This window comes from Lepisosteus oculatus, chromosome 27 (assembly GCF_040954835.1).
Source record: "Lepisosteus oculatus isolate fLepOcu1 chromosome 27, fLepOcu1.hap2, whole genome shotgun sequence".
Classification (NCBI taxonomy): domain Eukaryota; kingdom Metazoa; phylum Chordata; class Actinopteri; order Semionotiformes; family Lepisosteidae; genus Lepisosteus; species Lepisosteus oculatus.
The window spans coordinates 7,181,780-7,207,941 of record NC_090722.1 but is presented as its reverse complement, the minus strand read 5'-3'; the positions used below and the strand labels follow the sequence as shown (position 1 = coordinate 7,207,941).

Genomic DNA, 26,162 nt, shown 5'->3' with positions numbered 1-26,162 from the left:
CCATGAGACATGATCCAGCACCTCTGGGCTGTGTGTTTTTGGCCTCGTCCTGTGGCCTTCCTCTCCCTCTCCTCCCCCCTCCCACCCTCACCCTCCAGGCTGAAGATGCGGTCTCCGAGGGCGTCCACGATGTCATTCAGGGCCGCCTCGTCTGTCACGTTGAAGAAATATTTCTCATCGGGGTCGCTGGCGATGTACTTGATCTCGTTGATGAAGGTCTCGGGGTCCTGCTGTCGACGGATATAGTGTCCCAGGACCTGAGGGGGGCAGCATAGTCACAGATATCAGCACTGTTACCTGTATTCAGAAACACCTGTGTGACGCTGTCAGTGTTACCTGTACACAGACACACCTGTGACACTGACAGTGTGACCTGTACACAGACACACCTGTGTGACGCTGTCAGTGTTACCTGTACACAGACACACCTGTGACACTGACAGCTTTACCTGTACACAGACACACCTGTGACACTGACAGCGTTACCTGTACACAGACACACCTGTGACACTGACAGCGTTACCTGTACACAGACACACCTGTGACGCTGACAGCGTTACCTGTACACAGACACACCTGTGGCACTGACAGCATTACCTGAACAGAGACACAGCTGTGACACTGACAGTGTTACCTGTACACAGACACACCTGTGACGCTGACAGTGTGACCTGTACACAGACACACCTGTGTGACGCTGTCAGTGTTACCTGTACAGAGACACAGCTGTGACACTGACAGCGTTACCTGTACACAGACACACCTGTGTGACGCTGTCAGTGTTACCTGAACAGAGACACAGCTGTGACACTGACAGTGTGACCTGTACACAGACACACCTGTGTGACGCTGTCAGTGTTACCTGTACAGAGACACAGCTGTGACACTGACAGTGTTACCTGTACAGAGACACACCTGTGATATGAACAGATACTTCACTAGTCAATTTTGATACATAGTGGCACATTACTGTCCTCCAGCAGCAGCGTGAGTGAGTACTGACGAATCGGTTTAGCAGCGAAGCCGTCAAGCGCGGCGGGCGTGGGGCGCTCTCTGTGTCCACCCCGTCCCTGGCAGCCGCCGGCGGGACTCCGTGCTGATAAGGGGGCAGGAAACGGGAGCGAAGCTTGTCCTCTTGCGCGGGCTCAGCTGCCACCCGCCCGGCTCCCGGCGCCCTGCACTAACCATGCAGGGGTCCGACTCCTGCGAGGACCCCCTGACCGGCCATTCCCAGAACTGATCCCGCGCGTCCCCCTGTCCGCTCTCCGCTCCCTGCTGCCGCGGGACGACACTTCCGTTCCTCTGTCCATCCGCTCCCATCAGGGCCGCCGGCCTCAATCTCTCCAGCCACCAGGGGTCCGCTCCTTCAGCCCAGCGGCAGGACAGGGGCCACTGGGTGGGGATTCGGGTTCAGGGCGGTTAGATCTCTCCTCCTGAGCCCCGCGAGCTCCAGCAGGCAGCCTGCTCCGGTCCAGCGCGCGCTGACCGCTGACCGCACCCCGAGCCAGTAAACCGGGAGCTCAGTCACGCCGGCAGGGGAGCTCAAAGCTCGGCGGGGTCTTCTCCGAGACGGGCAGCTTGCTGGGGAGAAAGCGACAGGGGCGGGGCAGCTAAGGTGCTCCCGTCAGCTGGCCGCGGCTGGCTGTGGTCACAGGGGAGGGAGGCTCCGCGGGCCAGGGCAGAGGACGGTCCCGGGGCATGCAGCTGGGGTGCGAAAGCTGCAGTTTATGCCCCCGGGGGGCACTGTGGGAGGACTGTATCCTAAGTCTTGCTGCGGTGGCAGCGGAGGCAGAGGCAGAGGCGCAGACTCCAGCGTAGAGGACAGTCCAAGGTGCCCTGGGATACGGTGGAATGAGCTGGGACATGCTGGGATGCACTGGGATGTGCTGGCATGCCCTGGGATATGTTGGGATGAGCCGAGACACACTGGAACGCAGTGGGATGAGCTGGGATACGTCGGGATGAGCTGGGACATGCTGGAACGCACTGAGATGAGCTGGGATACGCTGGGATATGTTGGGATGAGCTGGCATACTTTGGGATGAGCTGGGACACGCTGGAACGCACTGGGATGAGCTGGGATGAGCTGGCATACTTTGGGATGAGCTGGCATACTTTGGGATGAGCTGGGACATGCTGGAACGCACTGGGATGAGCTGGGATGAGCTGGCATACTTTGGGATGAGCTGGCATACTTTGGGATGAGCTGGGACACGCTGGAACGCACTGGGATGAGCTGGGATACGTTGGGATGAGCTGGGAGCGGTGATGCTGCAGGGATAAGCCAGCAGGGAGTGCTCCAGTCCACAGATGGACAGGGCAGCAGGCACTAAGCAGCGGAGCGGCCAGCTCTGGAGCTCCCTCTTGCGAGCTCGCCTGGGGAGGTGAAGTCAGAGTGCTTCACTCCATGCCCTGCCTGCCTGTGCTCGCACCTCCAGGACCCCTCCCCAGGGATTCTCCTGCCGGCACTGCGCCCTTCCGTAGCGGACGGGAATTTAGGCAGGCAGAGAGAGGGTGTGTCCAGCCACGTCTGGAACACTCCTGTCTTTCTCCGGCTCTCTATCCCTCTCCCTCGCTCTACCCCTCCCTTCTGTCTCTCCCTCCCTCCCTCCTTCCCTCTGTAATTACTGCCAGTGTGTCACCAAACCAGAAACCTGGCTGTAGGCTCAGCTCCTATTTTTACATCTCCAACGCTGCAATTACTGAAAGACGCAAAGGGTATTTTGGGAGCCTTTCTGACTTAACCACATGCATCTTACCCACATAAATACACTCCAGGCTCAGGAATTGCTGTTTCACCAAAAAAAAAAACATCTCAATACAAAACTCACTGCAGAATATGTACCGGAAATCTACTTGTAGGTCTGGAGACACTAGCATTTCCTATTTGTATCTCAAGAGGGGTCATTCCCTGGAAAGTGTCTGTGACCCAGGTTCACAGAAGAGGGGTCAGTGACAGTCCAGGCTGGTCAAGCACCACCAGCCCTGGGGCTTGACACACACTCCAGCAGCCCTTGTCACCCATGTGCATCTGCACTCTCTCACTCCACACCTCCCCCTGTCACGGTCTGGAACAGAAAACTGACACAGATCACAGTGAGACTGGGGCTCCTTTACAGCTCTCTGTCTGTCCCAGACTGGCAGGGAGATTAATATCCTGACTCTATAAGGGCTGTGTCTCTACCTGTAACAGAGACACAGATCACAGTGAGACTGGGGCTCCTTTACAGCTCTCTGTCTGTCCCAGACTGGCAGGGAGATTAATATCCTGACTCTATGAGGGCTGTGTCTCTATCTGTAACACTGACACACATCACGTGTTCTTCTATTTGAATGGGGCGCATCTCCCAGCGCCCCCAGACTCACCGCAATGGCGTAACGCGTGATGTTGCGTTTCTCGCACTCCGCCAGCGCCTCGGGCAGCTCCTCTCCGTCATGCGACTCCCCATCCGTCACCACGATCATCACCTTGGTGGCGCCCTCTCTGGCGCCCCTCTCTGGGCTGAAGGCCTCCGTGCTGCGGGGGCAAATGGATCAGTCTGTCAGCCGGAACACAGTCCTGGCTGGGCCTGGCTCTGAGCAGGCAGCGAGTCTGTGCGTCTCGCCTGTGAGCACATTCCTGGGGGGTGGGGGGGTGGGGGCTGTTCCGGTGTTTTCACAGCTGGCAGGAGAGCCTGCTGACTCAGCGCCGCCGTGCCGGAGCACGGATTTCTTCCAGCAGCGGCTTCCTGCGCCGGGCTGCCCCCCCCTCCGGCTCAGCAAGGTCAGGTCTGGATTAACTGCGGGATTTACCAGCTGGTCGTTCCTGCACGCCCAGTCTCTATGCTGCAGCTCGGCTCAGCGTGCCCCCCCTAGCCCCCCCGCCCCCCGGCCCACGATGAGAGTGAGGAAGAGCAGACGGGGTCCCCTCCCCTCCCTCATCCACGCTGCTGGGGGAGTCACGGGTCACTCTTTCGCCAGGAGCCGAGCGAGTCCTGGCCGTGCCCTGGGTGGCACAGAGGGGTGCCGCCAGCTTCCTCTCCTTGCAATCCCTCCCCGCGGTCTCGAACCCGCCACCAAGCGCTTCCACCCCCCTCTGTCTGAGAGAGGATCCTCTCTCACCAGCCCATGTGGATGGCGTAGGCCGTGCGGGTCTCTCTGCCCTCCTGGCGGCTGATGTTCTTGGCTGCCTCCACCACCTCCTGCGTCGTCTGATAGTCCTTCAGCGACCACTCGTGCACAGACACTTCTCCGTACTGCAGCACCCCCACCTGCAGACAGGGGGCGCTGTTATACACAGATACTGCACTATAGACGCACAGACACTTCTCCGTACAGCAGCAACCCCACCTGCAGACAGGGGGCGCTGTTATACACAGATACTGCACTATAGACGCACAGACACTTCTCCGTACTGCAGCACCCCCACCTGCAGACAGGGGGCGCTGTTATACACAGATACTGCACTATAGACGCACAGACACTTCTCCATACTGCAGCACGCCCACCTGCAGACAGGGGGCGCTGTTATACACAGATACTGCACTATAGACGCACAGACACTTCTCCGTACTGCAGCACCCCCACCTGCAGACAGGGGGCGCTGTTATACACAGATACTGCACTATAGACGCACAGACAGTTCTCCGTACTGCAGCACCCCCACCTGCAGACAGGGGGCGCTGTTATACACAGATACTGCACTATAGACGCACAGACACTTCTCCGTACTGCAGCACGCCCACCTGCAGACAGGGGGCGCTGTTATACACAGATACTGCACTATAGACGCACAGACACTTCTCCGTACTGCAGCACCCCCACCTGCAGTCATACACAGACACTACAAAAAAGACGAGACACACAGAGACGCTTCCCTGTACTGCAACACCGCCACCTGCAGACAGGGGGCGCTCTAACACACAGATATTGCTGCAATATAGACACAAAAGCTCCTAAGCACTGGAGAGCCCCCATCTGCAGAACGGGGCATGGTTACACACTGACACATCAAACAAGGACAAAGAGGCTCAATATCTGACATTTGCTACAAAAATAGGATACGCTGGAATCCAAATGTTTCTCTATTGGCATACAGACATTTTTTACACAAAGAGTGGTGGGAGTTTGTAACAAGCTGCCCATTCATGATGTTGAAGCCAACTGGCTACTAAAAACCACATGAATTACATGGGCAGAATGGTTTCCTCTCACTTATTGTTATTATGTCTCTTTGAAAACCACTCAGCCTCATGTTTTTGAAAGTCCAGAAATACTGTCTGGCAGTGACCCAGCAGGGTCTGGGTCTCTTCGGATCCGGGGAGAAAGACAGGGCTCAGGCAGCGGAGCAGAACTCGGTCGTGGCTGGGCTGCGGGGAGCTTCGCCGAGGTCAGGGGTCAGGGGTCAGGGGTCAGGGGTGAAGAGCTCGGACAGACAGGACGGAGGAGCAGAGCTCACAACGCTCTCTAAGCCCCGCCGGCGGCCAGCCATGGGTTAACGCCAAGGAGCAGCTGACCGCAGGCGGGGCAGGGTCACCAGAACATGGCTAATCCTGGCAGCCACCGGACTGCTCCAAGCCCAGAGGAATTTCCTTCTCGCCCTGTTCCTGCTCAGCTCCGCTCTCTCATCCTCTGTGTTTTCCGGGAGGAGAAACTTCTCAGATGGCTCATTTTCCAGCTGTGCGATGACACACAAAAAACACGCTCCGCAGGACCAGTGTTCCCAAATCCCAGATTGCGTTGGAAAACAGGACAACCCTTCCACCCTTCTTTGCGTCTCTGGATCAATCCCGACTCGTTTTCCGCGGCGCGGCAGGGACGCGTGCCCAGACGCAGATGTGGGCTGCGTCCTCATTCCTCGACCCTGAACCCCGCTGCTGGTTCTAATTTAAAGGAGGAGAGAGCTTGGCGTCGTAGCGAGATCCACATTCCTCTGGGCTGCCGCTGGCGAGGGGTGTTGGGTTTCGGCGGTCCTGTTCAGCGGGGGGAACGCGGCACGAGCTCCTGTCCGCCGGCTCTGCCCGCGGAGCCCTGCGCTGTCGGCCGCTCTGCTGCTTGAGGCAGCATGTCTGTAGCGGCCACAGTCAGCAGATTCAGGCACGATTCACAGACTCAGCCTGGTGTTAAAGCTCAGATCTAAGAGCCTGGCACAGATTCCTGCTGGTAAATCTCAGATTTAAGAGCCTGGCACAGATTTCTGCTGGTAAATCTCAGATCTAAGAGCCTGGCACAGATTCCTGCTGGTAAATCTCAGATCTAAGAGCCTGGCACAGATTCCTGCTGGTAAATCTCAGATCTAAGAGCCTGGCACAGATTTCTGCTGGTAAATCTCAGATCTAAGAGCCTGGCACAGATTCCTGCTGGTAAATCTCAGATCTAAGAGCCTGGCACAGATTCCTGCTGGTAAATCTCAGATCTAAGAGCCTGGCACAGATTTCTGCTGGTAAATCTCAGATTTAAGAGCCTGGCACAGATTTCTGCTGGTAAATCTCAGATCTAAGAGCCTGGCACAGATTTCTGCTGGTAAATTCAGATTTAAGAGCCTGGCACAGATTCCTGCTGGTAAATCTCAGATCTAAGAGCCTGGCACAGATTCCTGCTGGTAAATCTCAGATCTAAGAGCCTGGCACAGATTCCTGCTGGTAAATCTCAGATCTAAGAGCCTGGCACAGATTTCTGCTGGTAAATCTCAGATCTAAGAGCCTGGCACAGATTTCTGCTGGTAAATCTCAGATCTAAGAGCCTGGCACAGATTTCTGGTGTTAAATCTCAGATCTAAGAGCCTGGCACAGATGTCTGGTGTTAAATCTCAGATCTAAGAGCCTGGCACAGATGTCTGGTGTTAAATCTCAGATCTAAGAGCCTGGCACAGATGTCTGGTGTTAAATCCCAAATCTAAGAGCCTGGCAGAGATTTCTGGTGTTAAATCTCAAATCTAAGAGCCTGGCACAGATGTCTGGTGTTAAATCTCATATCTAAGAGCCTGGCATGGATTTCTCCTGTGCGTGGGACAGGTCTTAGCTGTAGCTGGGAAGAATCTGGTGTCACCCTGACTGGAGTGGCCTTGTCCCGTACCTGCTCCAGAGAGACGGGCACTCGGACCTGACGCCAAGCTCTTGGGGGAGGGTCCAGTATTGCGGTGCTGACAGGGGTGGCAGGGGGCGGAGGGGAGACTGACCTGCATCTGCTCCGGGCTGATGTGGAACTTGCTGAGGATGTTGCTGAGGAAGTTCTGCACCTCGTACCAGGGGTAGATGCTGTTGGAGCCGTCTAGCACAATCACAATGTCCATGAAGGTGGCACACCCTGTGAAGGAAAGATGCACACAGACACGCTCGATTCCTGTGTGATTCCTGAAGTCACACAGCCCAGCCTCCCCGGTCCAGCGTGGTGAACATACAGAGCCACACCCTTTCAACTGTCCTGTACTGAACCACACTGAGCTCTTCACTGACCTGGGACACTTGACACAGATCTGGACCGGACTGACCTGTGACACATGACACAGCTCTGGACTGGACTGACCCGAGACACATGACACAGCTCTGGACCGGACTGACCCGAGACACATGACACAGATCTGGACCGGTCTGAGCTGAGACAGATGACACAGATCTGGACCAGACTGACCTGTGACACATGACACAGCTCTGGACTGGACTGACCCGAGATACATGACACAGCTCTGGACCGGTCTGAGCTGAGACAGATGACACAGATCTGGACCGGACTGACCTGTGACACATGACACAGCTCTGGACTGGACTGACCCGGGACACATGACACAGCTCTGGACCGGACTGACCCGAGACACATGACACAGATCTGGACCGGTCTGAGCTGAGACAGATGACACAGATCTGGACCAGACTGACCTGTGACACATGACACAGCTCTGGACTGGACTGACCCGAGATACATGACACAGCTCTGGACCGGACTGACCCGAGACACATGACACAGATCTGGACCGGTCTGAGCTGAGACAGATGACACAGATCTGGACCAGACGGACCTGTGACACATGACACAGCTCTGGACCGGACTGACCCGAGACACTTGACACAGCTCTGGACCGGACTGACCTGTGTTGTATGACCTATTTCTGTCCCAGACTGACCAGTGCTGAATGCTCTGGTTCTGCACTGGGCTATACCGACTAGACTGTGATGCATTGACCTGACCCGTCTTGGCCAGGACCTGGAACCATGCGAGATCCGGGCCGGGCCGGGCCGGGCCGGCCCAGGCGCGGGTTCCTGTGTCGTACTCTGTGCCGTAGGTGCGATGGTCTCCTTGGGCTGGAAGCTGTTGTCCACAGAGGCGCAGATCCCAGTGCTGAACACAGAGGTACCGCACTCCTGCGACCACAGGGGGGCGCACGCCTGCAGACAGACACACAGAGAGTCAGTCCCGGAACACGGCAGCAACAGTACCCACACGAGAGGTCATGAAGACGTTAGAGAGTTGGCGGCCCGCCTTTTCCGACAGTCCGGAAGAGGAGCTGCCACTCCGGGCCCGGGTGGGGCTCCTCTTTCCGAGCGGAAAGGGGGACATCCCTGTGAGGAGGACTGAGCCGAGCGGGTGACATGTTTCTAGCTACAGACCCTGTAATTAGGAATGCCAGGCCGCCATTCCAATCCCCTTATTCCCAAGCCCGCAAGCTGGGAGCAGGGAGCAGCCACAGAGGGGAGTCACCAGCCACAGTCCCTCCACATCCAGCCCATTCTCTTCTCCCGGACCCGGATTCGTCCCGGTAAACACAGGCAGGCAGGACGTGACACATCTTGACACTGGCTGCCCAGATGGCGAGGAGGAGTGCGAGACTGGGGCTGTTTTGACAGCTGGCACTCACCACGAAGCCGTCCGGACGGCTGGGGCTCAGCGTCATGCCCAGGTGCGAGTTCCTCAGCTGTCTGGAGACGTTCTGCAGCGCCACCTCACCTGGGGCAGAGCGAGGAAGAGTGTTACTGGCAGTCAGGCCGATAAAGCTGTTTAAATCTGAATTTGAGTGAGAGAGCGGAGTGGGACAGAAAGGCAGAGGAGAGTGAGACAGAGAGAGAGGACACAAGTAGAACTGGCTGCCCAGAGAGGACAAACTCAGTGACCACAGCCTGGCCATAGGAACTGGACAGAGGCAGAGAAGACAGGCTCAGTGACCACAGCCTGGACACAGAAACTGGACACAGGCAGACCTGGCTGTCCAGAGAGGACAGGCTGTGCTCCCACAGAGACAGAGATGCACTTTCTGCTGCACAGTGAGAAACACTCTGGGATTAGACAAACATTCTTCCCTAAAATAACCAACCTAATCCCTGAGTTCCCACACCTGTCGGAACCAGAACAGCTCCCAGTCCTACTGGGAGAGGAAATGCAATAGAGCTGCAGCCCAGTGTGTGATCTCCTGTCACAGCCCGAGGAACAGAGGCAGCTTCTCAAATATGAATGATGTCATTATGTCACTACTGTAAATATTCTGCTAACTATTACTGCTTTGGCAAACCTGTACTTGAAGAATGCCAATAAGGCTATTTGAATTGGAGGTAAACAGAGGCACAGGGTGACAGGGAACGAGAGAAGGAGAAAGTGGCACAGAGACAAGTGTTTTTACCACTACGACAGTCAACTTGTATAAAGACTTTAGGCAAAACAATATTTCAACGCAGTGTTTTGCATGAGACACCCCCTTGCTCTTTTGCGGGACTCAAGAGACCAGTATTGCCCCCATACAACTATAGATCCATGGACGGTGCCCCTCACTGGCCGGTCTGTGTAAGTGCAGCACACAGGACAGTCTGCAGGTGATGTTCAGTCACCTAGGTTCACTTTGGTGCAGTTTGAGTTCCTCTCCTGTCCCACGACGCACTTGTAGACATCCCCCTTCCTGTTGTTGGCCGGCCCATCCCAGGGTGCTCCCACCAGCATCCTGGAGCACAAAGAAAAGCACCTGATTGGCTGAAATCACCAGGCCATGCTGAATGCCGATTGGTCAGAAGCACAGAATCAGCATTTCTGATAGGCTGAGTGCTAAGACACAGCTCAAGGTGGCAGTTTGGAACGGAGGGCATGCCACCTGCACTTTGATTGGTTAGATCTGTGACCAGATCCCAGCTGTGTTGTCAGTGCGGAGTTCAGATTAAGTGACGGCACTGAGGCGGAGGCGCAGACTCACCACTTCTGTCCCTCCGCCTCGTGCTGCAGGACCGAGTAGCCGAACAGAGCGTCAGCTGGGCCGCTGAAGATCCGCGGCCTCTTGACATCGACGTTGAAGCACAGACACAGACCTGAGGGACACAGGAGGGACAGACAGGGTCTATACCAACACATTGAGACACAGGGTCTAAACCAACACATTGAGACATGGGGTCTTAACTAACAGAGGGAGGGACAGAGTCTTAACCAACAGATTGAGACACAGGGTCTAAACCAACAGAGAGAGACACAGGGTTTTAATCAACAGAGAGAGGGACAGGGTCTTAACAACCAGACGGAGACACAGGGTCTTAACCAACAGAGAGAGACACAGTGTCTAAACCAACAGATTGAGACACAGGGTCTTCATCAACAGAGGGAGACACAGGGTCTTCATCAACAGAAAGAGAGTCCTAACTAACAGAGAGAAAGAGACACTTGCTCTTAACTAACAGAGAGTGAGATATGGTCTTAGCCAACACAGGCAGAGAGAGGAGAGAGAAAGGATCTTAACCCGCTCAGAGAGAGAGACCGAGCCAGGTTTCTTAACCAACCAGAAATAGACAGGATCTTAAAAAGAGAGTGCGACAGTGTCTTAAGCCACAGAGAAAGAGAGTGCGGCAGGGTCTTAACACAGAGTCATAGTACAGCACAGAGCCCAAGGAAAAGACGATTCACATTTGATCATCTGTGACACCAAGTATTTTAACATTGTGTATCATGTCCAAACCCACCAGCTCTGCCTTCACTTCCTGTCCCGCAGAGAGACGGGGGAGAAGGGGGGAGCAGGAGAGGGTGTGCACTGCTCTGGCTCTGTGCACAGTAGCTCTCTGTTTTTCCACACAGACCTGCCATTTATACTGAGGCCACAGAGGAACACGGAGAAGGGCAGCGATTTCTCAAGACAGCAGACAACAGCAAGAAACCAGGTAACACACACACACAGCAGAAACAACAGGTCCCAGCATCACAGACACCAGGTAACACACACACACACACACACACACACACACACACACACACAGCAGAAACAACAGGTCCCAGCATCACAGACACCAGGTAACACACACACACAGCAGAAACAACAGGTCCCAGCATCACAGACACCAGGTAACACACACACACACAAACACACAGCAGAAACAACAGGTCCCAGCTGCGCAGACACCAGGTAACACACACACACAGCAGAAACAACAGGTCCCAGCTGCGCAGACACCAGGTAACACACACACACACACACACACACACACACACACACACACACAGCAGAAAAAACAGGTCCCAGCTGCGCAGACACCAGGTAACACACACACACACACACAGCAGAAACAACAGGTCCCAGCAGCGTAGACACCAGGTAACACACACACACAGCAGAAACAACAGGTCCCAGCATCACAGACACCAGGTAACACACACACACAGCAGAAACAACAGGTCCCAGGATCACAGACACCAGGTAACACACACACACACACACACAGCAGAAACAACAGGTCCCAGCTGCGCAGACACCAGGTAACACACACACACAGCAGAAACAACAGGTCCCAGCTGCGCAGACACCAGGTAACACACACACACACAGCAGAAACAACAGGTCCCAGCTGCGCAGACACCAGGTAACACACACACACAGCAGAAACAACAGGTCCCAGCTGCGCAGACACCAGGTAACACACACACACACACAGCAGAAACAACAGGTCCCAGCTGCGCAGACACCAGGTAACACACACACACAGCAGAAACAACAGGTCCCAGCATCACAGACACCAGGTAACACACACACACAGCAGAAACAACAGGTCCCAGCATCACAGACACCAGGTAACACACACACACAGCAGAAACAACAGGTCCCAGCATCACAGACACCAGGTAACACACACACACACACACACACAGCAGAAACAACAGGTCCCAGCTGCGCAGACACCAGGTAACACACACACACACACACACACACAGCAGAAACAACAGGTCCCAGCTGCGCAGACACCAGGTAACACACACACACACAGCAGAAACAACAGGTCCCAGCAGCGTAGACACCAGGTAACACACACACACAGCAGAAACAACAGGTCCCAGCATCACAGACACCAGGTAACACACACACACAGCAGAAACAACAGGTCCCAGGATCACAGACACCAGGTAACACACACACACACACACACAGCAGAAACAACAGGTCCCAGCTGCGCAGACACCAGGTAACACACACACACAGCAGAAACAACAGGTCCCAGCTGCGCAGACACCAGGTAACACACACACACAGCAGAAACAACAGGTCCCAGCTGCGCAGACACCAGGTAACACACACACACACACACAGCAGAAACAACAGGTCCCAGCTGCGCAGACACCAGGTAACACACACACACAGCAGAAACAACAGGTCCCAGCTGCGCAGACACCAGGTAACACACACACACACACAGCAGAAACAACAGGTCCCAGCATCACAGACACCAGGTAACACACACACACAGCAGAAACAACAGGTCCCAGCATCACAGACACCAGGTAACACACACACACAGCAGAAACAACAGGTCCCAGCATCACAGACACCAGGTAACACACACACACAGCAGAAACAACAGGTCCCAGCATCACAGACACCAGGTAACACACACACACAGCAGAAACAACAGGTCCCAGCATCACAGACACCAGGTAACACACACACACAGCAGAAACAACAGGTCCCAGCATCACAGACACCAGGTAACACACACACACACACACACACACACACACACACACAGCAGAAACAACAGGTCCCAGCTGCGCAGACGCCAGGTAACACACACACACACACACACACACACACACACACACACAGTAGAAACAGCAGGTCCGACCTGCGCAGACACTGGATATGAGCCACAGCAGAGTGAAACACTGAGGGATTTTAGCAGTCAGGAGAGATCTGTGCAGCGCTGTAGCCTCTGTGCTCAGGTCCTGCCAGCTGTAGCTCAGACACAGTCAGCTCCAGCTCGGCCTGAGCCAGCGGAGCCCCTGGGCTGGCCGAGGACGAGCGGAGCGTCAGACAGGAGCTCCCGCTGCTCCAGCGGAAGTGAGGAGCTGCTCCAGGATGTGTGGGCAGCGATTCTCCGAGCCCAGCACCCCCCCCTCTCCTCTCCGGCCTCCTGGGAGCGAGGGAGGGAGAACATCCCGGGACACCTGCAGAACGCATTTGCCCCGAGAACACAGGGAGTGGAGCCATCGGCGCCGCCTGCAGAAGCCATCAGCCGGCCGGGCCGGGCCGGGCCACACGGGCCACACTGTGTCCACTGTCAGCCTGCCTCTAACATCTCTAACACAGTGTCCACTGTCAGCCTGTCTCTAACACAGTGTCCACTGTCAGCCTGTCTCTAACATCTCTAACACAGTGTCCACTGTCAGCCTGTCTCTAACATCTCTAACACAGTGTCCACTGTCAGCCTGTCTCTAACACAGTGTCCACTGTCAGCCTGTCTCTAACATCTCTAACACAGTGTCCACTGTCAGCCTGTCTCTAACACAGTGTCCACTGTCAGTCCGTCTCTGTCTCTATTCACTGTCAATCTGTCTCTAACACAGTGTCTCCTGTCAGCCTGTCTCTATCTCTGTGTCCACTGTCAGTCCGTCTCTGTCTCTGTGTCCACTGTCAGCCTGTCTCTGTCTCTGTGTCCACTGTCAGCCTCTGTAACAGTGTCCACTGTCAGCCTGTCTCTGTCTCTGTCTCGGAGTCCAGTCAGTGTGAGAGGGGGACAGGGCGACAGGTGGGCAGCCCCACAGCAGTGTACCTCCAGTCCATTCCTGCTGTTCTGGACCTGCTGAAGAGCAGCGTCTGTTTTTTCCGACAAACTACACACAGAGAAATGTTCTGAAAACGACACGGTTCCGGTCCAGGCGGGGAGGCAGAGCTGGGCCGCAGCGAACGCACCGAAACGAACCGAACCGCGGGGTCGGGCGGGCAGCCCCGGGACCTGACGGGGGTGGAGGGTGGGATTGGGGGTACATCCCCCACACACACACACACTCACCTCTCAGGAGCAGCAGCAGCACAAAGACGCGTCTGTTCAGCTCCGCTCCCGCCCGCGCGCTCCACATCTTCCCCACGTGTTGCTTTCCGGGTCCCGGCAGCAGGGGCGGCCCGGTACCGGCGGCCCGGGAGTCCGAGAACAGCCCCCTCCACACACCCAGGCACACACTCCTCTCGCTCGGTCCGGTCCGGGGACCCCTGTCCGTCTCCCGGGCGCGACTCCCTCGGCTTCTCGGCGCTGGGTTCGAACCCGTCCGTGCGACGAGTCCCGTCTTCTCAACTGCCCCCCGTCCCAGTCACTCCTCCTCCCGCCTCAGAAGGGAGCGTCGCTTTCCCGGACTCGGACCCGCTTCGGGTTCCGACACCTGCGTTAACCGGAACCGGCTCCGCTGCTCTCTGACCCGAACCTCCCCCGAGGGGTTCGTCTCCTCCGCGGGCAGACCCGTGACCGTCCGTGTGCAAGCGTGAGCCGCCGACGCGCGTGTGTCCCGGTGCCGAGCCGCGGGACGTCTGAGCCCGTCTCTCTCTCCCGCGCTCCCGCCTCGCCCTCAGCCCGAGCAAACCGCACTCCTCTCTAAAAACAGCCTTCCTGCCCGCTCCTAGAGCCTTCTTTTTTGGGTGGGGAGCCTGTTTTTTTTTTTAAAAAACCGCCCAGGCTCAGAAAAAATAAACAGTAATAAAGCAGGAGACGGGCTGCTGGCTCAGCTGAGCCGCCCGCCCCGGCTCGAACCGCGACCCCGGAACCCAGGGCACAGGTCGGGCTCGGCCCCGCCGGGGCGGGGGTGGGTCAGAGGTCACCTTGTCCAGCGGGGTCCCGGCCGAGGATCAGCCCCGGCGTGGGCAGTGAACACACGGGGACTCCCGACCACGCACACGCAGGAAACCCCCGGGATCGCTGCTGGCGCGCAAGCCCCACTCCCACGCAGCGTCACAGAGCAGCCGCCGGCCCGCACAGGCGCTCCGAGTTAGTTATTTATTAAACGTAAAAAATAAAAAGTATACAACACGTTTTACAGCAATACCAGGTTACAGCGAGGTGTACATTTTGGCACAATAACAGCACAGTCGCATCTCCAACAGGAGCGAGGGCCATAGCAACACAGAGAATTATACACGGGAGACACAGCAGTGTGTGTGGCAGAGGAGAGAGGAGACACAGCGGTGAGCGCGGGGAGAGAGGAGACAGGAGATACAGCAGCATGAGCAGGGGGAGAGAGAGGAGACACAGTGGTGAGCACCGGGAGAGAGAGGAGACACAATTGCGTGGGCAAGGAGGGTATTGATAGGAGACACACTAGCGTGGGCAGAGAGAAAGGAGACGGGAGACACGGCAGTGTGAAGTGACTGCCAAGTGGACATCAGGAGAACAGTGTGATGTTCCAGGAGACGGATTTCGACCCGACTCCACGGTGCCTTGCTGCCCAGTGGGAACCTCTGCTAAATGCATCTGGAAGGGAAAACCCCCAGAAAAAGGCCAAATCTTCCTGGCGAGGGTCCAGGAGGATCAGAGTCTGGTCCCGGAGGCAGGGAGAGGACGGTGGACACAGGACACATGGACGCAGGGGGCGTGTGCAGACTGACTGCAGTGCCGGCTGCCACCACTGGAGGGCACTCAAGAGACGAGACTCACCAAAGAACTGACAGGACTGTCAGAGTGACACTAGTGGAGTGGGTAACTGTCAGAGGGACACTAGACTGACACTAGGTGAGTGGGTAACTGTCAGGGGAACGAGATGGACACTAGGTGAGTGGGTAACTGTCAGGGGAACGAGATGGACACTAGTGGAGTGGGTAACTGTCAGATGGACACTAGACTGACACTAGTGGAGTGGGTAACTGTCAGGGGAACGAGATGGACACTAGGTGAGTGGGTAACTGTCAGGGGAACGAGATGGACACTAGTGGAGTGGGTAACTGTCAGATGGACACTAGACTGACACTAGTGGAGTGGGTAACTGTCAGGTGAATGAGATGGACACTAGTGGAGTGGGTAACTGTCAGAGGGACACTAGACTGACACTAGTGGAGTGGGTGACATCAGAGGCATGAGTGACACTAGTGGAGTGGGTGGACGGTCCGCTGAGTGCTCGTTACTATCCCACAGGGCCACACAGGCTGGGCAGAGGGAGCGGGTTCGAGCGCTGGGCTCCATCCCCGCCCCCTACTGGCTGGCAAACAATCACTCCCTCCTGCTGCCCCTCCATCACACGTCTCCCCCCGGGCGTCTATCTGCCCCCGGTGAAAGCCCCCTGCGCCGCCCCCTGCGCCGCCCCCGCCGCCGCCTGGGCCGCCGCCTGTCTCACGGCGTCGTTGGAGAGGACGCCCGAGGCCAGCTCCGCCTGCGCCTTCTGGAAACTGGCGCCCGTCTGTCTGTACAGGGAGTGGATCTGCAGGGGACAGGGGACCCCAGTCAGCAAGTCAGTGTGAGGCAGTGTGCACAAACACACACACTCGTACACCGAGACACACCTGACACACCCCCGGCACTGACACACACCTGGCACCGATGCAGTGACACACACACACACACACACACACCTGGCACTGACACACACCTGGCACTGACGCAGTGACACACAGACACACACCTGGCACTGACGCAGTGACACACAGACACACACCTGGCACTGATGCAGTGACACAGACACACACCTGACACACACCAGGAACACACCTGGCACTGACGCAGTGACACACAGACACACACCTGGCACTGATGCAGTGACACAGACACACACCTGACACACACCAGGAACACACCTGGCACTGATGCAGTGACACACAGACACACACCTGGCACTGATGCAGTGACACAGACACACACCTGGCAGACACCAGGAACACACCTGGCACTGATGCAGTGACACACAGACACACACCTGGCACTGATGCAGTGACACAGACACACACCTGACACACACCAGGAACACACCTGGCACTGATGCAGTGACACACAGACACACACCTGGCACTGATGCAGTGACACAGACACACACCTGACACACACCAGGAACACACCTGGCACTGATGCAGTGACACACAGACACACACCTGATACTGATGCAGTGACACACAGACACACACCTGACACACACCTGGCACTGACGCAGTGACACACACACACACACCTGGCACTGACGCAGTGACACACACACACACACCTGACACACACCTGGCACACACCTGGCACACACCTGGCACTGATGCAGTGACACACAGACACACACCTAGCACTGATGCAGTGACACACAGACACACAAACGCACACACTCTGGCCAGAGGGTCGCCCCGCCCCCCCCGTCTCACCCTCTTCAGCATGACGGTTCCCAGCACGGCCTGGCCAGTGAAGACCATAGCAGCCAGCAGCATGATCACACCCGCGCCCACATTCTTCTTCACCGACGACAGGGCCACGATCCACCCGCTGGCGCAGAGAGAGAGGGAGAGGGGTCAGGAGTCGAGTATGCGCATGTGTCTGTGTGTGTGCACGCATGTCTACATGTGCCTGTGTGTGCACGCATGTCTACATGTGCCTGTGTGTGCACGCATGTCTACATTTGCCTGTGTGTGCATGCATGTCTACATGTGCCTGTGTGTGCATGCATGTCTATATGTGCCTGTGTCACTGCATGCAAGGGCTGAGAGCTGTCCTGGCGGGGTTGTGAGGGGTGAGCATGTTCAGTTTTGCTATGTTTGTCTGCACATGGCTCTAGTGAGGGCAAGAGAGGTTGCCTGGCAATGACACCACGGCAACAGTGGGCAGCCAGTCAGACAGACAAGAGCACCTTCCTCTGAGGGTGGGGTGCAGGGATCCCTGGGAATTGTAGTTCTCTGAATGTTATGCCAGTGGTCTGACGGTACAGTCTCTCTCTCTCGTACCTGAAGCCCCAGTTAGGGATACCGATGGCCATGAGGATGTATACAACAATCTGGGTGAAGAAGATGAAGAAGAAGAGGAAGAAATTGAAGGAACTGTCACTCCTGGTGAGAGAGAGAGAGGGAAAACGATCTTGAATAAATCGACCACCCGCTGTCTTAAAAAGTCACAGGTCTGGAGACAGAGACAGTTCGTTACAGCTGAGCTCCCCACTACCTAACTAACACAGATAAGAGCATGTGATAAGCAAGTAATTTAACTTTTTTAAATATATAAATAATAATATTTTTTTAATTTTCCCTGTGAAATCTGTATCTGCAGTTCTCTATTTACTGGGATGAGTGCACTCTCATGGCAATGAACCAGCACAGGACCAATAGAGAAAATACTCCTCTTAAAGCAGCCCACACACACTGCAGGAGCCCTGGACAGACACAGGGGGGTGCTGTTCTCCTCCCCTGATCCACACTGCAGCCCCACAGAAGAGCTGAGGACCGAGGCAGCTCTCGCTGACAGCACACACACAGACTGCAGGAGCCCTGGACAGACACAGGGGGGCGCTGTTCTCCTCCTCTGACACCTGTACTGTTGAGATAACAGCTCCTCTTCCACACTGCAGCCCCACAGCAGAGCTGAGGACTGACAACTCTCACTGACAGCACACACAGACACAGGGGGGCGCTGTTCTCTTCCCCCGATCCACACTGCAGCCCCACAGCAGAGCTGAGGCCAGAGGCAGCTCTCGCTGACAGCACACACACAGACTGCAGGAGCTCACGAACCCCAGAATCCCGGATTTGTAAACCCCCCTCAGCCCCACCCCCCCCCCTACACACACACCTGAAGGCTTTGTACAAGGGCCTGTACCAGCAGAGGAAGGAGCAGGGGGTGAAGAGCAACAGCCACAGGATGGACATGCCCAGGTCCACGCCGACCGCCGTGTCGATGCAGAAGTGAGCCAGGCAGGCCAGGAAGTTCAGCTGGAGAGCGCCGGCGGACACTGGCAGGCGGGAGAGGAAAGGGTTAACCCAGCCTCCCGCCACGCCCCCGTTCATTCGCCGGCGGCCGGCGGGGCGGGGGGCTCACCTATCCAGAAGTAGTACATGGCGGTGACGGTCCGCTGGAAGTTCTGGCTGATCTCCACGGCGATGTCCTGGTAGAAGCAGGGCTGGACGGGACAGAACGAGGGCAGCGGGGGCCAGTTGTTCTGTCGGGCTGCGGGGGAGGGACAGAGACGTCACGGGCGCCACTCCCGCCAGTACCCACCAGAGGGGGCTCCGCGGGGCTGGCGGCTACTCACTGGCGGCGCCGCCCAGCCCGGCGCTGTCCAGGGCTCGCTCTCTCCTCTCCAGCTCCGCGGCCCGGCGCTCCAGCTCCTCCTGCTTCCTCAGCAGCTCGGCTGTGGCCGCGGCCGCCACCGGGGGCGGCGCCTGCTGGGAGGACAGCGACCGTCAGCGCGCGAGCGCGGGGGCGAGGCAGACAGGTGCGCGTGAGCTATCGGCAGTCACACATAGAGACAGACAGGTACCTGTGTGCTGTAGGAGCCATCGTCAGTCACACAGAGAGGCAGACAGGTGCGCGTGAGCTATCGGCAGTCACACAGAGAGGCAGACAGGTGCGCGTGAGCTATCGGCAGTCACACAGAGAGACAGACAGGTACCTGTGTGCTGTAGGAGCCATCGTCAGTCACACAGAGAGACAGACAGGTACCTGTGAGCTGTAGGAGTCTTTCATCAGTCACACAGAGAGGCAGACAGGTGCGCGTGAGCTATCGTCAGTCACACAGAGAGGCAGACAGGTACCTGTGTGCTGTAGGAGTCTTTCATCAGTCACACAGAGAGACAGACAGAGACCTGCGAGCTGTAGGAGCCTTTCATCAGTCACACAGAGAGACAGACAGAGACCTGGGAGCTGTAGGAGCCGTCGTCGGTCACACAGAGAGACAGACAGGTACCTGTGTGCTGTAGGAGCCGTCGTCGGTCACACAGAGAGACAGACAGGTACCTGTGTGCTGTAGGAGCCATCGTCAGTCACACAGAGAGACAGACAGGTACCTGTGTGCTGTAGGAGCCGTCGTCGGTCACACAGAGAGACAGACAGGTACCTGTGTGCTGTAGGAGCCGTCGTCAGTCACGCAGAGAGACAGACAGGTACCTGTGTGCTGTAGGAGCCATAGTCAGTCACACAGAGAGACAGACAGGTACCTGCGAGCTGTAGGAGCCGTCGTCAGTCACACAGAGAGACAGACAGGTACCTGCAAGCTGTAGGAGCCTTTCATCAGTCACACATAGAGACAGACAGGTACCTGTGTGCTGTAGGAGCCGTCGTCAGTCACACAGAGAGACAGACAGGTACCTGTGTGCTGTAGGAGCCGTCGTCAGTCACACAGAGAGACAGACAGGTACCTGTGTGCTGTAGGAGCCATCGTCAGTCACACAGAGAGACAGACAGGTACCTGTGTGCTGTAGGAGCCGTCGTCAGTCACACAGAGAGACAGACAGGTACCTGTGTGCTGTAGGAGCCGTCGTCAGTCACACAGAGAGACAGACAGGTACCTGTGTGCTGTAGGAGCCATCGTCAGTCACACAGAGAGACAGACAGGTACCTGTGTGCTGTAGGAGCCATCGTCAGTCACACAGAGAGACAGACAGGTACCTGTGTGCTGTAGGAGCCATAGTTCCTTGGCTCAGTCGGGGAGCTCTTTTTTGCGGGTGGCTGTGCTGGCTGTGGGGGGGTGGGGGTGGTCTGGGCAGCCTCGTAGGGAGGGGGGGTCTGTATAAACACACACACAAACGCGGGATGGTGAAGGAACAGACAGTTCAGGGAACAGCCCCAGACCTTGACAGGGGTTAAAAACTGCACCTGCACTGAGAGAGCAAGCAGCCTGACCGGCCTTCACCAGGTGAATTACTGAGGCACCAACTGTTCTTTTCATCACCTGCTAAGTGGCTGAATTTTCATCTGGGAGTCTGTGGGGTTGCTGTGCAGGGTTGTTTACTATGGGAATGTTCACTGTGTTCAGCCGGGTTCTTAGTGTTCATTACATTTAACATTAACATTAGGGGATGCTCATGTCCTGCTGAAGCCGTTCTGAACTGTTGCCTGCTGGTGTGCTTCAATAAAATTGTGAATTGTGAATGAGGAGGGAAAGATGAAGACAGACAAGCAGGGATCCCAGAATTCCCACTACAGCCAGAATCAGAACAACTTTTAGTCCAACTGAGGGACACAAATCAATAGAGCTGCAGCCCAGTGTGTGATCTCCTGTCCCAGCCTGAGGAACAGGGCCTGTCTCGCAAAAATAATAATAACAAAAACAACAACAACAACAACAACAGCAGTGTGTGATCTCCTGTCCTAGCATGAGGAACAGGAGGACACAGGGAGAGAGAAGCTCAGGAGGACACAGAGAGAGAGAGGCACGCTCAGGAGGACAGAGAGAGAGAGGGAGGGAGAGAGGCACGCTCAGGAGGACAGAGAGAGAGAGGGAGGGAGAGAGGCACGCTCAGGAGGACAGAGAGAGAGAGGGAGGGAGGGAGAGAGGCACGCTCAGGAGGACAGAGAGAGAGAGGGAGGGAGGGAGAGAGGCACGCTCAGGAGGACAGAGAGAGAGAGGGAGGGAGGGAGAGAGGCACGCTCAGGAGGACAGAGAGAGAGAGGGAGGGAGAGAGGCACGCTCAGGAGGACAGAGAGAGAGGGAGGGAGAGAGGCACGCTCAGGAGGACAGAGAGAGAGAGGGAGAGAGGGAGACACCCTCAGGAGGTCAGAGAGAGAGAGAGGGAGGGAGAGAGGCACCCTCAGGAGGACACAGAAACAGGTACACTGCCTCACCGTAGTGTTGCTGTCGAAGGGGTTATACAGGTCCAGGGTGGCATAGCCAGTGTTGCTGGAGTGCTGGGCTACAGCAGGGTCCTGTCACACAACAACACAGTTACACAACAGTAAGGACAATCCCAAACCACAACCACACAGCAGCTACACAACCGGCACACAGTCTCAACACAGCCACACAGCGCAACCACAAAGCTCAACACAACCACACCGCAGCTACAAAGCTCAACACAACCACACCGCAGCTACACACCTGCAGCAGCTACACAACTGCAGGATAATCAAACAGCTACACAGCAATTAAACAGCCACACAACAACTTGGCAATTACACAATAACAGTCATATCACAGCCACGGCTCTCTCTTTTGAGACACTGAGCTCCTTATTCACAGAGCTGAGTAAGCGCATGTGACTTCCCCTCCCTCTGCTCCTCTCTCTCCCTCTCAGACAGTCGCTGTCTCACTCCCTGTATCTCTGCATCACTATTTTTCACTGAACACTATCAGTTAACATGATCATCAACAAAACTCCACAATTTTAACTGGGTACATTTGAACTGTCAGCCACAGACTCTTGTCGAAATCCTAGATGATACTGTGGGAATAATATCATGTGACTTCAAGTTTCACACATCTATTCAAATTTATTAAAAACATTGAAACCTCCAGTAGGGACACAAGGAGCAGGTCAGGCTGCTGTGCACTGGGAGTCTGACTGACAGCACTGTAAAACCTGGAGTGGATCAGACTGCTGTACACTGGGAGTCTGACTGACAGCACTGTAAAAACTGGAGTGGATCAGACTGCTGTGCACTGGGAGTCTGACTGACAGCACTGTAAAACCTGGAGTGGATCACACTACTGTCCACTGGGACTACAGAGTGATACAGTACGATGGTTCCAGTGAAACACACGCTTGTCAAAGACATCAGGTAAACAGACCTGGAACGGGTTGGTGTCGTCGGCCGGGTCCGGGAACCGGGTGTACTGCGACATGGCTCCGTGCGGCCCTTGGACGAGGTGCGGGGGCCCGCGGTCTGAGCCCGGGCTGGGACAGGGGCGATTCCGCGGATTGGCAACGACGCCCCAGAACCGGCAGCGGAGGCGCGATACCGACACCGCCGCCCTCCTGCGCGCTGGAAACGCCGCGTTCACGCCGGAGCGAAAAGAAGCTCACCCTCGCCACGGGCGCGCTGTTCTCGTCTCGTGCTGGCTCGGGACCTGCAGCGCCGCACTCCTCCCTGTCTGCGTCTCCGGGCGCTCGCGCTGAGCTGGGCTGGGGAACCCGGAAGTCCGGTCAGCTGACGGGCGCCGCATGTGACCGCGGCGCGCATGCGCAGGGCTCTGCGAGTTTTTTTGAGTTTGAACTGGGGAGCCTGAGCGCTGAAGTCCTGTGACGACAACTGTTCCCTTAATCATCAGCTAGGTGTGGATTTGGTTTAGTAACCGTGGGGATATCCACTGCTGCTGCACTTGTGCTGGCTATGTGATTTGTTTTTCTCCTTGTGGTCGATCAGCAGAAAGCGTTGCTCTTTTCTCCGTCTCTTGCTGACTGGTGTTTTTTAAGTAAACTTTTATACTCGACGCTGTAACACGGTTGCAGCTGTAGTTTAATGAGGTCCTCCTAGAGCCCTGTACACCTGTCACACAGCACCACGCCCCGGTTTCTCTTCTCTCTGTCCCCCACTGTGTCTGGAAGACGGAGCCACACAGACCCCTCAGTCTCTCTCAGGAGCAGCTGCTTCAGGCTCAGCGGTTCTCTCCTGCGTCTCTGAGGCCTGCTGCATGCGTGTACCACCGTGTGTCTCTCAATCTGTCATCCACTGGGGGGTCCTGCCCGCCTTGGAAAACCCACCCCAATAAAGCACCGAGACTTGACACGGCAGGGTCACCCAGAGTTTACAAACCCAAGTGCTTTGAAGCTCTTCAGAAAGAAAAAAAAAATTCAAAGCGACCTGCAGTACTCTCCATGACCAGCAGAGGGGGGTGCGCTCGCCTTAAAAGACGAGGGAAGCGATTCTCACAGCGCGCTGGTTCGACTGTCCTGTTTGTTAAGTGACATGTGGTTGGGTTTTTTCAATCCAGCGATATAAAAGCACGAATTGTTCTAACTACTACACTTTCATTCGAGCGGCACAGGCCAAGCAAGGCTCGGCCGGGACAGCCTCGAAGGAGAACCAGCTTTTCCACTGTGAGTACAATAACGACAGTATAATAACAAATGGGGGAAACTGCGCCAGAAGAGGCTATTCGGGAAAAGGTTTAGCCGTTTGTGTTGGTTCGTCTTTTCCGTCTTGTTCAAACATTTGACGAAGCAATTAAAAAGACAAACAAGATGCTGGGACATCGACCCAAAAGCTTAAAATTTAAATCAAGTCTGTTATGAGTCACTAATAAGGTCCGATTTAGAATATTTTGCACAATCCTGGTTACCAGGTAATAGAAAATATGTAGCTACTATAATATGTAGCTACTTTGGAATCAGAAAGGAGATCCCGGATATATTCCTGGTCTGAAGGGAGTGTCTCGCACTGACAGGCTGGAGGAACTGAGTCTCTTCAGTCTGAAGGGAGTGTCTCGCACTGACAGGCTGGAGGAACTGAGTCTCTTCAGTCTGAAGGGAGTGTCTCGCACTGACAGGCTGGGGGAACTGAGTCTCTTGAGTCTTGAACAGAAACAAGGACTAGGGATACTGACGCAAGAATTCAGACTCTTCACAGGCCTTGACATGGGCACCTATGGGCAAAGCGTTGGGGGGTCCTTAGGGATGACTATCATCGCAGTGTGCAGGTCTGAATGTATCTGCTCTCCTCATGTCCAGCAGAGGGCGCCCGTGTACAATAAATATGTGCCTGAAACAGAGACGTCTTCTTTTCTCAAATCAATTCCCACCATGCAGTTGGCCAGAATTTTCCCAAATAGGTCAACAACACGCTCCAGTGTTCTCCAAAAGTGCTGACTAGAGAGGCCCAGCATGTGTGTGCCGGCCTCTTTGTTTCCCTTTTCCAGGGATGCGTAGGAAACACAGAATGACAGGACTCGGAAGAGTGCAGGTCGGTCCAGCACACCCCCAGTATGTGCACCTGAGTCTCGGTGCCATTACCGTGCCTAACCCCTAACCTATGACCTCTGACCCAGAGAGGCAGCTCAGCTCTTGACCTCCAGCCAGCAGTCAGTGGCCTGTCGGCTGCGATCTGCCCCCTAGAGCCAGCAAGAGAGACGGGGAGCCCCTGAACTTAGGCCTGCTGGTGCCTGATCGGCCACCCTGCTCGTCCCTCTCCGCCCCCCTCTCCCTCTCCCCTCCCTGCCCTTCGCTTCTTCATCCCCTCTCCTGTTACCCTCTCCCAGTTCAGTTTCCATGGAACGATGATGTCATGTCATTCCACAAGCGATGATGTCATGCTCCTCTGTCTGCCCATTGGCTGCAGATGGTTGTGGTTTGGAATCCAGAGGCAGCAGAGTTGCAGCGAGCCAGGGACTGGACTGGACACACACACACACACGCACGCACGCACGCACGCACGCACGCACACACACACACACACACACCATGGCGCGTGCACACACACCGGCATGTCATGGTGAACGCACACTGCAGAGTTTCAGTGTGTTAGCACAGTGTGGTGCATTGCTTTAGCAAGACAAGTCACCTGACTGATGACACCTCCAAATGAACCCCTGGCCCAGCAACATGTGACCTCACATGACTCAGAGGACAAGAGGTCAGAGAGGAGAGAGGAGAGACAGTAAGACAGGAGGGAGATGAGGGAGGAGAGAGAGTTCAGTTTGTCAGTGCAATGAAATGCTTGTTTGCATATACGCTCCAATTCAAAGACATTTAAGGAATCAGCAAAAACATAAACACAGAACAGCAGCAACAGCAACAAGTTAAACAACATTTAATTAAAACCCATCAGCGTGAGCCAGTGGTAGGGGTAGACTTCAGTAATTCAACAGCCTGTGGGAAGAAACTGTCTCTGAATCTGGAAGTGTTTGCCTTTATGCTCCTAAAGAGACAGACAGGAGAAAGAAGCAGGGAGGAGAGGAACAGACAGGAGAGAGGGAGAGATGGACAGGAGAGAGAAGCAGGGAGGAGAGAGACAGACAGGAGAGAGGGAGAGACAGACAGGAGAGAGAAGCAGGGAGGAGAGAGACAGAGAGGAGAGAAAGACAGAACAGAGAGACACAGGGAGGAGAGACAGACGGGACAGAGAGGAGAGAGGGAGAGACAGATAAGAGAG

At 55.7% G+C, this 26,162-nt stretch overlaps 2 protein-coding genes across 4 annotated transcripts in view; both read right to left on the bottom strand.

Moving 5' to 3' along the window:
- Positions 1–15,076, bottom strand: part of itga10 (integrin, alpha 10) — a 28,843-nt gene extending 13,767 nt beyond the window's left edge. Inside the window, exons 1-9 of the mRNA XM_069184990.1 lie at positions 14,214–15,076; positions 10,148–10,259; positions 9,792–9,901; positions 8,831–8,919; positions 8,246–8,360; positions 7,157–7,284; positions 4,102–4,250; positions 3,367–3,517; positions 92–257 (exon numbers count right to left, since the gene is read on the bottom strand). Coding sequence (XP_069041091.1) covers positions 92–257; positions 3,367–3,517; positions 4,102–4,250; positions 7,157–7,284; positions 8,246–8,360; positions 8,831–8,919; positions 9,792–9,901; positions 10,148–10,259; positions 14,214–14,280 — 1,087 coding nt within the window. The 5' untranslated portion in view covers positions 14,281–15,076. The remainder of the gene's footprint in view (positions 1–91; positions 258–3,366; positions 3,518–4,101; positions 4,251–7,156; positions 7,285–8,245; positions 8,361–8,830; positions 8,920–9,791; positions 9,902–10,147; positions 10,260–14,213) is intronic.
- A 90-nt stretch (positions 15,077–15,166) lies between these two features.
- Positions 15,167–23,225, bottom strand: scamp3 (secretory carrier membrane protein 3). Of its 3 annotated transcripts, none has more exons than XM_069184997.1 (9): positions 22,864–23,225; positions 21,921–22,001; positions 20,745–20,861; positions 19,390–19,519; positions 19,176–19,304; positions 18,930–19,089; positions 18,092–18,193; positions 17,519–17,636; positions 15,167–16,599 (listed from the first exon to the last, which is right to left on the bottom strand). In XM_069184997.1, the coding sequence occupies exons 1-9, from the start codon at positions 22,915–22,917 to the stop codon at positions 16,438–16,440; spliced, it is 1,053 nt and encodes a 350-aa protein (XP_069041098.1). In that variant the 5' UTR covers positions 22,918–23,225; the 3' UTR covers positions 15,167–16,437. The 3 variants fall into 3 exon arrangements, with proteins under 3 accessions (XP_069041098.1, XP_069041097.1, XP_069041099.1); XM_069184996.1 differs by having other exon boundaries at positions 19,390–19,522; positions 22,864–23,221; XM_069184998.1 differs by lacking the exon at positions 20,745–20,861 and having other exon boundaries at positions 22,864–23,218.
- Positions 23,226–26,162: the final 2,937 nt, after the last annotated feature.

What these genes read in the sequence shown, in the direction of transcription:
- scamp3 (XM_069184996.1), bottom strand. Translation starts at nt 22,917, where the DNA reads ATGTCGCAGTACACCCGGTTCCCGGACCCGGCCGACGACACCAACCCG. An exon ending in CCTTCGACAGCAACACTACG is followed by an intron (nt 20,862 to 21,920) that starts GTGAGGCAGTGT and finishes GTGTTTATACAG; the next exon opens with ACCCCCCCTCCCTACGAGGC. An exon ending in GAACCGTCATGCTGAAGAGG is followed by an intron (nt 16,600 to 17,518) that starts GTGAGACGGGGG and finishes TGTCCCCTGCAG; the next exon opens with ATCCACTCCCTGTACAGACA.